The sequence below is a fragment of the Oryzias latipes genome, chromosome 11 (genome assembly GCF_053564925.1).
Source record: "Oryzias latipes strain Hd-rR chromosome 11, Olatipes_Hd-rR_3.1".
Taxonomy (NCBI): domain Eukaryota; kingdom Metazoa; phylum Chordata; class Actinopteri; order Beloniformes; family Adrianichthyidae; genus Oryzias; species Oryzias latipes.
Window position 1 is genome coordinate 19,187,910 of NC_136247.1, and position 16,806 is coordinate 19,204,715.

General features: G+C 40.9%; 3 protein-coding genes across 12 annotated transcripts in view; 2 read left to right on the plus strand and 1 right to left on the minus strand.

Annotated features, from left to right (window-relative positions):
* Nucleotides 1-333, plus strand: part of LOC144995314 (uncharacterized) — a 68,510-nt gene extending 68,177 nt beyond the window's left edge. The window contains exon 2 of the mRNA XM_078954940.1: nt 209-333. Within this exon, the coding sequence (XP_078811066.1) occupies nt 209-223 (15 nt within the window). The 3' untranslated portion in view covers nt 224-333. The remainder of the gene's footprint in view (nt 1-208) is intronic.
* Nucleotides 1-2,327, minus strand: part of ppp1r9a (protein phosphatase 1, regulatory subunit 9A) — a 62,899-nt gene extending 60,572 nt beyond the window's left edge. For both annotated transcript variants that reach the window (XM_078954936.1, XM_078954934.1), the window contains exon 1: nt 2,188-2,327. The gene's annotated coding sequence lies outside the window, so the exon portion shown is untranslated. The remainder of the gene's footprint in view (nt 1-2,187) is intronic.
* Nucleotides 45-16,710, plus strand: sgce (sarcoglycan, epsilon). Of its 9 annotated transcripts, XM_011480829.4 has the most exons (13): nt 207-383; nt 1,827-1,934; nt 8,131-8,253; nt 8,441-8,598; nt 9,931-10,003; nt 12,732-12,930; nt 13,038-13,200; nt 13,281-13,495; nt 13,836-13,862; nt 14,232-14,420; nt 14,653-14,696; nt 16,361-16,398; nt 16,476-16,710. In XM_011480829.4, the coding sequence occupies exons 1-13, from the start codon at nt 347-349 to the stop codon at nt 16,524-16,526; spliced, it is 1,425 nt and encodes a 474-aa protein (XP_011479131.1). In that variant the 5' UTR covers nt 207-346; the 3' UTR covers nt 16,527-16,710. The 9 variants fall into 9 exon arrangements, with proteins under 9 accessions (XP_004073875.1, XP_078811079.1, XP_078811077.1 ...); XM_004073827.5 differs by lacking the exon at nt 1,827-1,934 and having other exon boundaries at nt 45-383; XM_011480831.4 differs by lacking the exon at nt 16,361-16,398.
* The last annotated feature ends 96 nt before the right edge of the window (nt 16,711-16,806 follow it).

Below are 16,806 nucleotides of genomic sequence, written 5' to 3' on the forward strand. Positions count from 1 at the left end.
CAATGCTTTTATTAAAGTAAATAAAATTATTTTAACAAACCACCATAACACCAACAGTTATAGCTGGCTGGTTTGTTTTTAGGAGGGATAAGTTCAAGTACTTAATTTGGGGACTTTTAGCAGTGACCGCACTTTGCTGTACTTGTTTTTGGTTCAAATAAGGCAATTGCTTCCTTTTTTAGCCTGACAACCACCTTTTTCCATCCAGATGTTCAGCCAATGAGAGGCGGCGCTGCTGAATCCAGAGGAGGACGGAGGCGGAGGCAGGAATGCAGCAGGATGCTCAGTATTAGACTGCTTTGAAAATATTCTTTCTTATATTAAATGCACGAGGACAATCTCCACCATGACTGCTGCGGCTGTCGCGGTTTGGCTCGGAACGGGTACGTATCGATTTACGTTGCAAATCAATGGCTGTTTCGGTCGATCAGGTACCCAGGCTAGCTTGTCAGCTAGCTTGTTAGCTAGCTAGCTTGTTGCTAGTTTTTTCCAAAAGCCCGAGAGGAGGAGAAGAGGAAAAATGGCGGCCATAACAAATAGTCAGAGGATGAAAAAACAAAACGGACTCAGTCCTTCTCTGGTTTACCAACAGTTTTATTAACATATGTAACATATTTTAGGTTTTAATTCGTTTGGTTGGTTCAAAATATTAAAGGTGGTTTTGATTCCTCCATAAATCACGCCTTTTTTTACTTGCTAAACAAATAGTTTGCCTACAAATGAAAAGTAAATACATAATAAAAAAATTAACAAAAACGAATAGAGACCCCGCATCGGTGAATGTCTTGTTGCCTAGCAACCGTGAGTCCCGAACAGAGAGGAGTAGTGAACCAGACATGGAGCTCAAAATGTTCCTGGCTTATTTGATCCAACTTTTAATCTTGGAGGTGCAATTATAAAAAGGTGAAATTATCTCCAAGTGCGGGTCCTGCTTCACAGTGCGCCATGTTGTCAGAAAATATCTGAGTTTGGCCGCAATGCATCTTGGGATATGGACAGCTTAGAAGGATACACCAGAGCAGTCCTTGAAATCGGGAAAAGAAGGCCGTATTCGTTGGTCACATTTGAAGGACTCGGTGAATTTGGACAGCACTTGTCGCGGCGCTGTGATGTTAAGTAGCCTTCAAATGCAGCCCTGGAAGAACGCAGCCCTCCAATTTGGACACAGCCATAGAAAGGCACAATTCTGCATTGCATAACTCTATTTGGACCATTGGACCTGCTTCATATGTGATGTAACATAATAAAGATGGTTCAAATGTATATATAACTAACCTTGCTGTACAAAAGTGGGATCTTGGTAACTTTGATTACAGACTTCATGATTCAATCTTCTAAGTGATGATAGGTTTATCTTTTTTTTTTTTTTTTTCTAAATTAATATGCCCTGTGTTAAGTATTTTCAGTTGCATATCTAAATATCTGCAACTGTGTGTTAGCCTCTACAGACAAAAATAGTTCAAGTTGATGTTACTGTTGTGGTTCTGGCACCATGAAAAAAGATTCATGATATTCTGGTGTCACAAAATATTTGGAGGACTTGCTGATTGTCTAAGTACTTAGATCTGTTTTCCCTGTTTCTAGAGATACAATTAACATTTTTATTAGAAACAAGCAGGAATAAAAGAGTTTTATGTTAATTAAATAGATGTAAATGATCTTTCTTTACACTTAAGGCAGCTTCAATATGATAACAGGTCTTTTTGAAGACGGATTTGATGAGGGAAAATGACAAACCTTAAAACTGGAAACGAGTTATCCATTGTTGGAGAAGTTGTTGAAAGACACCCTTGTTTCATGCATGCTACTATTCATTGACCCAATAGTTTACATTGTGCGTGCCTATGATGCAACACGGAGCGCTTCACATGAGAGAAATGCCCGTTTGGAGCCACCCTTGGCCTTGAGGATGAAATCCGTCTTTTTCAAAGATGGTGAGTGTGTTGTCTGGTCTCTTCTGCCATAACACTGACAAACTCAGGTGATTCCCTATTAATACCAGTATTGTTGTTGTGTGTAATACGCCTTTCTTACTCTTAACACACTTCCTTTAGCTGTTCTATCTTGTGAAGCTAGTTCTAGTCTAAAACTGACTGTAGATCTAATCCTACCTGGAAGAGGAGGGAGTGTTTTCTCTGTTTAACAATAGAAAAGCTATACAGAACAAATAAAAAGCGGCATTCTTACCTTCTACGGAGTGTTGGTAGGACTGTAGGGTTTTTCCAATGTCCATCATTGTCCCTGGACACTGTGGTGTGATCGCCGCAGCACCAGCCGCTTTCACTTCCACGTTTGAGCTCAAAATAAACGAGGCTCCAACTCATCGCAGGCAGAACACCAAAGCCATCGTCACAAACAGTGGCGATCCTTGTTGTCTGCTTCCCCGCTGAGCACCAAAAAGCACATGCACTCCTCCTGACCCGCACAGCATGTGCGTATGGAGCTGCCTCCACAGAACCAAAGAATACTTTTTTCTCGTCTCTGCCTCAGCTTTTTGAAGGCCTCCGTTAGATAAAGCATTAGGCTGGTTCTTTCCCTGCTACCAACCGTGTATTTCACCCATTAAGACCTGATGGCATATATGGCCATACCTGCTTACCCTTGTGGAGGCTACCTCAGATCTTAATGGGTTATGCGGCATTGCTCCAACCAGTCCAAGGTCAGTCCAGAAATGCATCAAATCTGGTTAGTTATTTCCACCACTTCCAGTTTCCCTTTGTACTGTGTTAATCTTGTGCTGTGTGCAATGGCTTCAGGAACGGTAGGATTCTGCACAACATTCTTGAACGTATCTGTTATTATGTGAACCCAGTTGTTGGGAAAGTGTTTCTTCTGTTCTCTTCTGTCATTTGACCCAGAGCTGTATCCAGGAGACTAGTGTGCAGTGGACAGTTGAGCATTAACCTTTAATGGGTGATGTATTGTGTGTACGCGGAGGGCGCTAAAAGCTGGTCATCTCGAGAAGGCTTGGCTGAGACTTGAATAAGCAGATTGAATGCTCCTGGCAGATCCTCAGTGGGACTTAGTCACTGATCACTGTTGAATAAACAGGCGGAGAGAAAACAGTTCAACCTGGAATTTAGTTTTCCAGGAGGGTTTGCCCTAAATTATTGATGTTGAGTAAAAGATTAAATATTGAATCTCCCTTCAAGATCCCAATAGCTATTTTTTTTTTACAATTTTCTTTACCTTATTCTAATGACTCCTGAGCACAAAGGGGCAGCCTCTGTTTCACTTTGAAGTGTTCGGAAAAGGTCCTTTGTGTGCTGGCCCAGTGGGTCAGATAACACATGCTTTAGTGTGCATCCACAATACAGATGAACTGAGATCCTGTTGTAAAACTGTTCTGCTGAAACTAAATGAGTTTATTTATTTATTTATTTTTTTACTAATCCTGACGTTGGGGCTATGGAGAGCTCTGGAGTGGATTAGTCGTGCCCAGGTGGCTTCATGAAAAATACGTGAATATTTTCAACCATTTATGGTGTTATAGTATTATCTAAAATTGACCTCAAGTGTCATTTTTAAATCTGGATATATTAGGACAACATGGTAAAAGCTAGAGATTATATCCAATATTTAGTTTTATTTATTGAAAATCCTTTTCACACCTTGAAGTCCCACCCCTTCCTTTCTTCTTCAGCTGTTTGTTCATGGATAATCGAGGCAACAACAAAAAAAAAGCCCAAGGAGTCATGCCCACGTATGTCCTGTTTTAAGGACATGTTCAAGTACTAAAGTATATTGATCTGATCTCTCTGTCATTAAGCCCTTGGGGAAATCAGTCACGCCTTGGTCACCTTCTCTGTTAGGAGCCAAACCCCCAATCATACACATGAGCCTTTTTTTTATGAATGCAGTTGAGCACAGAAAGAATAATCTTTAATCTAGGCTGTCTTTGAAAAAAGGATGCCTTTACAGAGCCACTGAAAATTGTGATTTTTGTGGTTTTTTTGTCAAACTTTATTTGTTTTATGCAGAAATTGTACAAAATCTCCATCAAATCACAGATACCAGTTGAAATAAAGGTACTTTTGCACATGCGATCCTTGTGTTTTTAACATGTTCTTGTGGTTTTTTTTATGATGGAGGATCATAAATAAAGAAAATGTAGCTTAGAACTGCATTTCTCATTATTTCTTTATTCAAATCATTGTGGATTAGGTGCAGATGAAATGATATTTGAAAAAGAATTTTATGGTGATGCAGAAAATACAGTGGTTGGGCCACAAGCTCCATTCTGATGCATCCACTTGTAGACAAATAGATCCATGATGTTTTCCTCGTCTGAGCTGGCGTCTGACTCAAAACTGTACGACCGGATAGCTGAGATATTGCTCGCCATTTTTGTTGCAGCGGTAATGTTAGGTTAGGGTTGTGAGGAGCTGTAAGCTAGCGGGAGAGCGTGTAAAAAGATGGGTAATGGGAAGGGGAGGGCTCTGCACCAGTTGTCCCACCCACAACTCAGAGGTGAGCTTTTACTGAAATACTGTTGCTCTAGAGATGGTCATGTGTGCCGTGGGAAATTGCCCTCATTAACTGGTCTAAGAACATTTTTCATCTCCAGGAAATCAGCTCTGTGTTCATCCAAACAGGCACTGATAAAACACTGAGTAGTTAGGAATATAAAAGATCTTAAAATTACTTTTTCTTTGTGTTTATTTAATTCTATTAAAGACATTTTGATAAGAATGACTGTACCACGATTTACCTGCAGATATGACAGTTTGCGGAAAAGTCCCGCCCCTTTAACTGTCTCCGCCAATCATTCTTGAAGGCTTAATCACATGTCATCAGTCTGACCAATCAGAAGTGCTTAAAGTCTTCACTTCCTTGTTCTTAATTCTGCTGATAAAGTCGCTCAGTTCTAACAAAAGTACCAGCTAAAGCTCGTCTTTAGCGGTGTAGCTTTCCACAGAGTCCGGTGTCAGACCGTGGAACACGTGAACAAAACAATGAAGCTCAGAGACGCGAGTCTTTCTGCAATTTTTCGGCAGTTTTCACACTACATCTCCCGTGATGCATTGGCTTAAAGGGCCAGTGTCCCAGCGCACGAGTTGCAGAATTGTGAAACGTCTTGAAAGCACAACAAACAAACAGTTTCTTAATTTAACTTTCATTTCATCTCTTAGAAAAAACAGCCGTAACCTCCTGCTTTTCCGGCCACAATTATCACAAAAATGCACGTGAGATTGCGGGCGGGGGGGCGGGGGGGGGGGGGGGGGGCTGTCGATCAATACAGACCATGAATTTCTGCTTTTTTTTTTTTTGGATGCTGGTGTGCCACGGGATTTTTGTCAAGGTTAAAGTGTGCCGTGGCTCAAAAAAGGTTGAAAAACACTGCTCTAGAGAAACTAAGCTTACGTTCACACTGCAGGGCTTAATGCTCAATTCCGATTTTTTGAAAAAGTTCGATTTTTTTTGCAAGGCCGTTCACATTTCCAATTAAATGCGAACTTTTGTGATCTCCTGTGTGACCGTGAAATGACCCAGAAGTGACCCACATGCGCAGAATAGTACTCAACGGTGAACGACGTCACTCGTTTGCGGAAGTAGCTAACGTTAACAATGGATGTCAACAACAGTGTTGTCAACAGCTGAGCTCTTTTTGCATTATTAGATTCATTTTCACAAAGGAGCCAGCACAATTACAATCTTCTCATTTTAAGAAGGCATTGGAGCCGGGATCGTCTGTAGCCACTGTTGTGGAATGGGGATGTGTATGTGCTGGGGCCGGGTGTGTGTGTAAGTTGCCATAGCAACTCATTTTCTGAACATAACCTGGTCTGGAGCAGGTTTAGTTGAAGGTTAGTTGGTTTCAGAGAGGTGAAGCAGCATGGCGTGTCCATGTGAAGATGATTTAGTGGATGAAGAAGCTCAGATAAAACTTTTTCCACCGTGAGAGGGTGAAAAGACCACGTATGGATGTTGGAAAAATAAACTTTTTTACTTTGATCGAAGGTAATTATTTGCTTCAGTTAAGATAAATCATTTTTTTGAGTTCAGTCAAATTAAGACTAACACGTAGTTATCAGACATGATTTGACTTTCATTCAAGTTCATTCAATGAAGTAGGTGTAACTTTGGTGCTGCTGTTAGATTGACACCACAAAGAATTGTGGGATACCATTCCCTTTGCCTGTCTGGACGGATTTGGGTTTAAATGGGGCTTTTTGACAAAATGTGCTGAAGCAGCCATATTACCTTTTTGATGATAATCTTCATACGCTGTCATTAAAACCTCAGACTCCGTCTCACTGGAGTATAGCGCTCTTTTTTTCTCCACGCGTTTCAGTGGTGACCCCAGAAATCGGCGATCCATTGAAAATGTCTTTATGTACTTGCAGTGCACGCGCTTTAACCCAGGGTTACCAAGTCGAGCGTGATCACGCTAGCTCATATCCGGTCTTTTGGAACCGACATACCCAGAGTAAGTGTCAGGTTCGCAGAGATACCAAAGGTTCAGAAATGAAAATGCCAGGCAAAAGTATAGTTTAAAAATTTTTATACAGCGAAAAATGTTGTATTAATACAGTTGTCCAGTCTTGATCTTTAAAAAATAGTTAAAACCCAACCCGAGTAAAATGGTTAAAAATACGGCTGGGACAACAGACTAAAATAAATAAAAGAATCGGTCAGAATAAAAACAAAAATACAACTGGGTCAACAGTCAACAAAATAATAAAATCCACCAGGATAAAACAGTTTTAAAAAACGGTAAGGCTGGATCAGCAGTCCAAATAAATAAATTAAAAAGAGCTTTCAATCCCAACTAAGTCTTAAGAGGGAAGAATCTGGTAGGAGCAGAGCTCAGTGTAGACAGGTCCAGCGCAGCTCCTCTAGTTGCAGCCTTTGGCCCTGCGACGTTCACTGAGGATGTAAAGAGACGTCCTTACTCTCAGCACTACAACAATGTCTGGACACACTCTCTCTCCAGAGTTAAAAGTGCCCACGTTCCTTTACTTAGCTGAGAAATCGCGTTGAATAGTTCCTCCCACACAGCGCGTCACGTCCAGGGCTCGTCTTCTTCTCTACCGATCCCGTCAAAGTCCTCACTTGCCTCGGATGTTTGAATTCCTCCAGTGAGCGCGCCTCCGTGTAGCTCTGCTGGGTCTCCGTGCAGTTCCTTCTCTCAGGCTCTTCCTCGTCGGAGCTTTGCCGTTCCCCTGCTCTCGCCTGCCCTCTGGCTTTTAAGAGAGGGCATGACGCCCACAGCCAATCGTATGGGGTTGGGGAGGGGTTTCCCAATTAGTCCTTTTTTTGTCCCTGTAAGTCCTTCCACCCGGTAATAATTGACCAAATCACAGCAAACCAAAACATCACCGCACACAGAAAAACAAAACAAAGAAACAAACAAAGCATGCACCAAATTTGGGAAAAAAAGGTAAACCCTCCGACATAAGCAAGTTCAGGCGGATTTCAGCCAGAGTTCAGGGTTAAAGTCAGGGTAGTTTAAACATGCCTTCTGGAATCCCCCCCCCCCCCTTCCAGGTGTCACTGTAGTTCAGATGCATATATTTTGTGGATTTTCTCTTCTAAGCTCAGATCCTCTATCCTTCTAGCCCTTCGTCATCCTCCTCCTCCTCCTCCACTGCTAGCGGCCTCCCATGGTTATTAGAAATTGAGTTCCCTCCCACTGTGAAAGAGAGAAGGGGGGAGGTAGATGAGTGAAAAATGCAGCATGATAAAGCAACAAGATTAAGGCTGCGTGTGAAAGAGGAAGCAACAGAGGGGGGGAGCAGTAAGGAAGGGGATAATCTGTACATTTGCCCCCTCCAACCCCTCTCCCCCACAGTTTTGCCATGTGTAAGCATTTGTTCTTGATTATCACCTGTAAACCAGAGAGGAGCAAAAATAAAAAGTGGAGGTTGAGAGGCCATCTTTGTCTTCAGTACTTTGAAGTAGAATCTTTGTTTTCTTACATACCAAAGCTAATAAGTGGTGTTTTCCCCTTACACTTCTCTGTTTGAAATGTCCTTAAGCTTTGACTGTAGTACTTAGAAACAAAAGTGACTAATCTAAAAAGCTTGCTTTCCTTATAATACTGATGGTGGGGTATTAATGGGTTAAAAACAGACCTTCAAATGTCAAATGTGCTTAGGCTATGTTCTTGTAAATTTGTGCTCTTAGTGGTAACCATCTTATCGAGGTCCCATGGAGACCGAAATGTGTACCCGTCCGCTGGAGTGCTGTTTGTCCATGTTCTGGAGCGGGAGCACTTTAAAGGAGAGTTTCCACCATACCCCAAATCAGGTACCCCACCTTCGTCTTCACTCTTTATCCAGTCTAATGCAGCAAAAAAAGTGTCCTTATAAGCTGAACCAAGATACACTCAGATTTAAGCATTTTTTTTGCATAACTTATGCACTTTATTAATGTTTTTCAATATGTTTCTAAATCCTGAAATTAAATCGAAAAAAAATCACTGTTTTATGTGCAGGCGACGCTAGCAATGACCCCATCACTTTCAACACCAACCTGATGGGGTACCCGGACAGGCCGGGGTGGCTGCGCTACATCCAAAGAACTCCCTACGGGGATGGCGTTCTCTACGGTTCTCCCACCCCAGAGCACGTTGGCCGGCCTACTGTCATAGAGGTGATGCATCCTTTGCATTGGGGTTTTTGTGCGGACATGTGTTACGTTCGAATTCCCTCACTTCTCACTACTTAGTGGACTCTGTAGGGCATTTGCCATTTTTCCAGGGTGTCCAAATCTACAATTCCAAAATACAGTGCCCTGTCAATTTCTCTGCGAAAAACTAGTGTAGATCAAAGCTCACTGGACTGGCAAATATAGACCACAAGCGTTGGATTTAAATTTGAACTAAAAAATTTGTTTTTAAATAATTATACAGTTTTTCTCTATCAGAACAGTGGATTTAAAATACCATATTTTTGGGGTATGAGTTGTTTTTGTAGGGGTGTAACTTATTAATGGTAAATGACGTATACTTGCATAACACTTTGCTACCTTCATCCAAGGCACAAGGCGCTTTACAGTCCCAGTCCCATGCACACATACATTCACACACCGATGGCGACTCTTCTGACGAACACTGGCGCCAACCTATAACCACCAGAGGCAAGGTGGGGTTCAGTATCTTGCTTTAGAACACTTTGGCGAATGGGTGGGCAAAGCGGTAATTAAGCCTTTGATCTTTAGATCAGAGGTCGACCGCCCTACCTCTGCGTCACGGCCGCCCGATTTACACTCAGGTGCGACTCATTTGTGCTTTAAAAAGAAATAGCAGCAACTGCTAGAGGGCACTAAATATATACATGGAAATGTATTTGCTACTGCAGAACAAGTCTGTCTTTCGCCGGGGTTCCGTTTTTCCAAAGTGACACAGGATGAAGAATTCAATGAACTGAGTGATTTATTGAGTTTAGTTGACTTGTTAGCATGTTCTGTATGATTAACTGAATAGTGTTTATATGTTGCACTAATATATTAGATTCCTTTTATGTTTCATGAAGCTAAATAGAAATCAATGTGCTCGGGTAGTGAAGCGTGCAGGCATTCTGCCTGGAATTGTTATCTATTTAGTTATTATGATTTGCCTTTCAAGATGAAATGTCTGTTTTTGTGTTCAATAAAAGGTAGAAAAGTGTCCAAATTGGTTAAAAACCAGGGGACTAGACACTTCTACACTGTGGTATTGTTATGGGTTATAGCCATAGTGTAGGAAAAAGTATCTGTGACAAAGATGCGTGAATTTATTGGGCCTGGCCAGATTTGTTTGTTTGGAGTTAAAAAGTTGTTTTCTTGTTTACATTTCTTACCAAATGTCTTTATGTGTCCACCGTGGCTCTTTATGGTTCCTCAGCCAAGTACAGACGCTCTGTCTTGCATCTAGCTCTGTTCACAGCATGTTTCCATATAAGCTCCACTGATCTGAGCTTAAACTTTCCCCCTTGTGTGTTACAGATTACGGCTTATAACAGGCGCACGTTCGAGACCGCACGGCACAACTTGGTCATAAACATCATGGCAACAGAAGGTAAGAGATGTTGGCACGACAGATTCCAGCCATCCGAGATCAGTTTTCCTGAGTAAAACGTCAAGGAACATATAATACTTAAAAGGTTTAACCAGCATTTCTTAAGGGAAAAGTTAGCCATGATTATTTATTAAGAAACGCAAATTATTAATTCATTAAAAACCCAGAGGATTATTTATATTATTGAGTTTTTGACTGAAAAGATGACACAGGAAGGACTTCATTTCAATTTCAGCTGATCTAATCATATAATTTTCACGATCTACTGGAGTTCCTCAGAATTTCTTTGTTTTTAGAAAAAAGGGAAATTCCATTTCACAACTTCTGCAAACACACGATTGGAGTAGGAATAAAGAGACAGAAAGCTTCAGAGAAAAGTGGAAAACTGGATGATGGCTGAACAAGACTTATTTCCTTATGAACCACTCACATACATATCCTCTCACTTGCAGATATACTCACTGTAACGTACACATAAATACACTCACTGTTATGCATACATTCTCACTTATAGATAAAATAAGTATATATGTATGTAAGAGAAAGTATTTATGAAAGCATGTCTCGTAATTCAAAATAAAAGTCAGTGCCAGAAATGCTTTTTCATTTTTACAGTAAAGCTGCGTTCATTGACTCAAAAATAAAATGAAAAATCAATCCAGCAAACTGCTTTTTCTTTTTCTACTTCAACACCGCTCAGTCTGTCCCTTAATTAAAATGATAAAGAAAATGGTATTTGACATTTCATTTTCAAAAAGTTCTCTGGTAAATGTGTAGCATAATTCATTTAGAAATGTCTACTTTGACAATTAAAATGGATTAATAGAAATGCGTTTTCATTTTCACAATGTAACTGCATCAAATACCTCAAAAATCAAATGACAAATCAATCTTCCAAAATACTTTTTCACTTTCTTCTTCAACACTGCTACGTAATTTAAGCGATAATGTAAAGAAGGGATTGCAAAAATCCAACACTGGTGGTTGGGAAGGATATAACACTCTGAGTTCAGAACTGTGAACTATGTCCAAATTGCTTCACTACTCCCTAACCCCTTATCTAGACTATCTAGTGGATTCGGATCTAATTCAGACACACACACTACTTTTTTTAAAAAACTCTTAATATGTCGTCACCCATTTTCCAAAGTAAAAAACTCATAAACATCAACATTTTACAAAGTCTAATCATGATTCCATTGTGTTCTGATAATGACAACTTGATTAACTTCTAAAAATACATTTAAAAAGCGCGCTTCAGGCCGTCTGTCTGCGCGCGCGCACACACGCACACTTTTAACCGAACAGGATTTGTAAAAATATATTTAATAATTAAGTTGCACATTACACAAAAGAGGAATGCATGAAAAGATGAGGCTGGAGGAGGGACATGAATCTCTTTAATAATATCAAAATGCGTGTGTTTTTTTTCCTGCGGGACGGGAGACGACACAAAATCAATGCATCTCTATGACTGTGCGGGAATAAATTCTATGAGTTTTGCGGGTGCGGGCGGGGGTGGACATACATATTGCGGGTGCGGGCGGGAGTGTAACGCATACGTTGCGGGAGCGGGCGGGATTGGTCAGAAATTCAGCGGGCGCGGGGGGGAGTGGGATGAAGAAAATAGTCCCGCGCAGGGCTCTAGCCCAAAGGTCTGTTCCACTGTAGCTCACATTTTCTCAGTTTGAGGCGAAAAGCCAGAAGTTGCAATGTTTCCATTCAAATATCTTCAGATGTGTGGAGGCGGAGACACTTGCAGATGTTTTATTTAGCGCCACGTCTCTCCTTCAGCTCCTTGAGCTCTTGATGTGTTTGCACAGATTATGTAACAGCATCATGATTCTGTGGGAGTTGTTGTGTCAGCGTGCTGTCTCATTGTTGGTTTCTCTGTGTTGGATGAATGCATCTGCTCTCACATTGTTTCCCAACATATTCAAATAAAGAACAATGTGAAAGGAGGACAAATGTGTTACGTTAGAAAAAAACGCGTTACAAACAAAATTAAGCTCATTTGACAAAAAATTGAATCCACAGGCAGTTGACTGGACTCTAAAAGTTGTCACTCGTCATCTTGAAGCAGAGAGATGCAAATCATTCTGTTGTGTTCGCACTTGAAGGATTTGGGCTTTTATTTTAGCACTGTTAGTTTATGTTTTATACATTTTTAGCCTTTTGTGTCAATGGTAAAAAAATGTGTTTCTGAAATCCAACATTTTTCTGGTTCATGCATTTCTATTGAAAGTTTCACTCCGATCATCTTTTGATCTATTGTTAAAGCGTTCCCTGTGTCTTTTTATTAGGATTATGCCCTGTTTAGCCAAACGGACATAGTTCCTGCAGAGCAGCAGGAGTTCATCAGAAATTCGCTTCTCAGTTGTGGGCGGGACTGTTGACGCAGAGCAACCCCGCCCCCCTTCCCCTTTTGTCTTGCTTTTTGTCAAACACGCTTTATTCAAACAACAATTTGAATCATTTCAACTCAGAAATGCAATTTTAATCTCAATTATCTCCATTGTGAGAGAAATGCCACAAGAACAGACTAGAACTAATCACTAGTTTGGCTAACTGTGAAGCCATGTGGTCCAGAACAACTACCTAACACCAAACAGCAGAAACACCAGCAAAATACGAGATCAAACTTGTTCTTCTAGTCATTTTAATCCGTTTTCTTCATGGTTTATTTGGATGTTTCTGTTCAGCACGTCAACCGTTTCTTGTTTTCCAGAGTTCCCGCTGCCTTACCAAGCTGAGTTCTACATCAAGAACATGAACGTGGAGGAGATGCTGGTCAGCGAGGTGCTTGGCGACTTCCTGGGCGCAGTGAAGAACGTATGGCAGCCTGAGCGGCTCAACGCCATCAACATCACTTCAGCCCTGGACCGTGGCGGCCGCGTGCCCCTTCCCATCAACAACTTGAAGGAAGGGTAAGCATCTGAACCCATCTTCTAGTACCTCAAAGGTCTTTTCCCTCCAAAGTGAAGACGTGAGGCTTCTCTGTTGTCTGCTCTTCATCGTCACCTTCTTTGTCCAGCGTTTACGTGATGGTTGGCGCCGATGTTCCCTTCTCGTCGTGCCTGAGGGAGGTGGAAAGCCCACATAACCAGCTGCGCTGCAGTCAGGAGATGGAACCCGCCATCAGCTGCGATAAGAAATTCAGAGCTCAGTTTCACATCGACTGGTGTAAAATCTCCCTGGTGAGGACGCGCAGAAAGACTGTCGCATTCAGTTTGTTTTATTTTACTTACTAAATCCTCCTTTACTCGTTTTTTTTAAGGTTGACATCAACAAAGTAGTCCCAGTTTACATTACCCGCCCTGACCCCGGTACAGGGATCCTGCCTGACTTTGGGGAGTACAACCCGCCATCCGAGTCCCTGAAAAGCAGGGACTACTTTTCTGACTTCCTTGTCACCATGGCGATTCCCTCAGCTGTGGCTTTAGTCCTCTTCTTTATCCTTGGCCACATTATGTGCTGCAGGCGGGAAGGGGTGTAAGTTTTGCTTGGATATATCTTTTTCTGCTTTTATTGCAGCTGTTAGTGAAGTAGGCGAGGATTTAAAACGACAGAGAAGGGCCCTTTCTTTTAGAAGCAGCTAAAATCCCCAAATGTCCATCCGAACTGCAGCTTCTCATTATCATGAAGGATGAGAACCATTTCTAAGCAGTTCCATGTTTTATGTTGTCATGACATCCATTCATCGTTTACAGGCTGGGAGAACACGCCCCCTTCTCCACTCACCTTTACGCGACAACCCATTCACCTGTGTGTGTACATGTTGCTTTTTGTATTAATATTAGTATTTAATTCATCCATTTTGTTTTGTTTCTAGGGAAAAAAGAAACATGCAAACATCAGAGTAAGTGTTTTACCTCTCCTGTGTTTGGTTTTGGCTGCTCCCTCCCCCCTCTCGTTTGATTTTTGGTCACTTTTTGTCGTCATAGATGGCTGTTTCATACCCGTTCATGATCATATTTCTGCCATTACATCCAGTCATCCAGTGGGCTGCTCAAAAATCAGCAACTAGCTGTAGAATAATAATAGGAAAAAAGACCTTAAGCCAGACAAATGAAAGAAAACCCTAGGACAGATCAGGTTACATGTCAGATTTGTCTTGCATGCACAATCTGAGTGCAGATCTCCTCAGATAATCGAACTTGTAAAGCTTTGAGGAAGGTGGGGAAATGAAAAAAAAAACAAACAAAAACCAACCTTCTCCATCCTTCAGCATCCAGTTGGTTCATCACAGTGCCATCCAGAAGTCCACAAAGGAGCTGCGGAGCATGTCCAAGAACCGTGAGATCTCCTGGCCTCTCTCCACCCTGCCCGTCTTCAACCCAGTCAGCGGCGAGGTGGTGCCACCCATCCACCCGGACAACTACGAGACCACCAGCATGCCCTTGATGCAGACGCAGTCGTGAGTGAAGGGCTTCGGAGGGATCGACCATTCATGGTCCCAATCGTAACCACGTGTTCATTCATTTTGAACTGAAAAGGAAGTAAAGAGTAAAAAAAAAAACTGCCAGCATTTCAGCTGCAGCTCCTGATTTCAGCTCAGTGGTTTCAGGTCGCCAACGGAAGAAGTTAGTGCCATGAAAACATATTTTAACCAGTTTACCATAATCCTCTTTTTTAATTTTTGGTTTCAGGAACTTGCAAAACCAGATAACCATACCACAGCCACGACCATCAGGTAAGGCTTCAGTTTAATCACGATGAACCAAGAACCGTCTTGAAAGCATGATGATTTGGACGCTGTGACTGCTGCATGTTTGTCTTTCTGTTCTTGTCCTCTTTAACCTGTCAAGCATGTGTGCAGGTTGACTTTTTGTTCTGTCCAAACAACAATCAAACACTTTTTCTAGACCACTTCATCACAGCCACTGCTGGACCAAAGGGCTTCCTAATGGAGACCTTTTAAAATACAGAAAGGAAAAAGTACAAATCAAATCTCAACACATGCGTCTAAAATGTGCAACAGTACTGTAACATAAAAGCCATTTTTTTAAGTTTTAAATCTAAAATCAGAAAATTGTTAGTAATTATTGTAGTAGTTCAGGTTGTTATTATCAATTACATTACTGCATATAAGGAAGCAAGACAGTAAATATTGTTGGTGCTTTGTTCCGCACTGTAAAATCTATAGAGAAGGATAAATATATCAAACATATTAAAAACATGGAAATGGCAAATGAGGGACACTGGGACTTCAAGGAACAGAGAAAAAAGTAGATTTATAACTTTTTTAGACAAATAGATCCATTCATTCACTTTAATTAATTACTTAACAGTAGAATCAAAAATGAATAGAAGCCAAGAGAATCCAAAATGTATGTAAATTAGAACAGAGTTGCTATTCCTCAATTGCACTTGTCCTGTGGGACATTCAGACCATCTTTTCTTAAAAACAACTTTGTACATTTGGATGTTAAATGTCAAGAGGATAATGAAAGAGGCTGAGAGAAATTGTGAAGTTAAAAAGCTGTCATAAAAATAAAAAACTAGTGAACTAAAAGCAAATAACGTCCTTGACATTTTGCTGTTGCAATCAAAACGATTCAACCTCTTTAGCAAACTTGATTCATTTTAAAAGCTATTAAACTTCCATGTAATTAAAATAAAGACAGCTAGATTAGGCACACATGTTGCTCTCTACATGTTTATGTATTTGGGGTCTCTTATGTGCGTGTGAGGTTTTGTTGCGTGTTAGAAATACTGCTAAAAGTCAAGGGTTCTGTTTTAAACCCCCATGGTGGTAATACCACAGCCCCAATTTAAACAGGGTAGGCCTAATAAGGGGTATTTTCTGTGTCTTTAATGTGTTTAATCGAAGTTTTTAACATAATAGCAAGAAAATGTTCAATAGATTTAACAGTAAAAATAGGGAAATCAATCAAAGATTGTTTGCAAGTCCTTCTTTGTAAGACTTGCAGGCTTTTCACATTCAGCCTCCTTTTGATCAATAAAAACATTAGACTGAAGGATGATCCAGAGTTTCCTCAATAACCCTTGTGCTATCCTAGGCACTTTAACGTTGGGAGTTGGGTCATCTTGACCCACTAGACAGTCCTCTGAACCTTTTTTCTTCAATGATTTGTGATCTTCACTGGTGTCCATGGATTACATGAAATCTTTCCACCTTTGTCATGGTAAGGAGAACACGTCAATGTAAGGGGGGGTCATCTAAGATAGCACAGGGGTTAAAGAAAGAAGGTGAGGCACTCGGTGCTTCTTCTTCCACACCAGTTAGCAACATTCCTGCACAAACGCCGACATGAGACGTGGCTCCCCCCAGCAACCGTGTCTGTCAGCTGCATGACGCTCTAACCGACTGCTTTCTGTTCACTGCTAACCAAGGAGATAACTATGTCATGTCCACCTTTCGGCGGCTGGAGGTAGGTCTGCAAATGCATTTTTATATCATTATTTTTCCAGACTGATTGAAGCCCTTTTTTATTGAAATTTCTTTTAGGTAAATGGTATTCCTGAGGAGAGGAAGGTGGCTGAAGCACTAAATCTATGACCAAAAAGCTGACTGTCAGAGTGGCTTTCCCACGTTCCCAGTGTCTGCATGTCTCACCAGGAAGTTTTTATGATCTAGAAATACGTTTCAAGTCTTAAAAGGGATCCAGAAGAATTAGACATTTTCAGAAGACATCTATACTTGTAAAATGATTTGATTTATATGTTCATTTCTGCAAAACAAACACATCAGAATAAAAAGCGAGTTTTGTGGTGTTAATGTTGCAAACAAAATAAAAGCTTTTTAAAAAAAATCTACTTTTTTTGTCGTAAATCAAGCA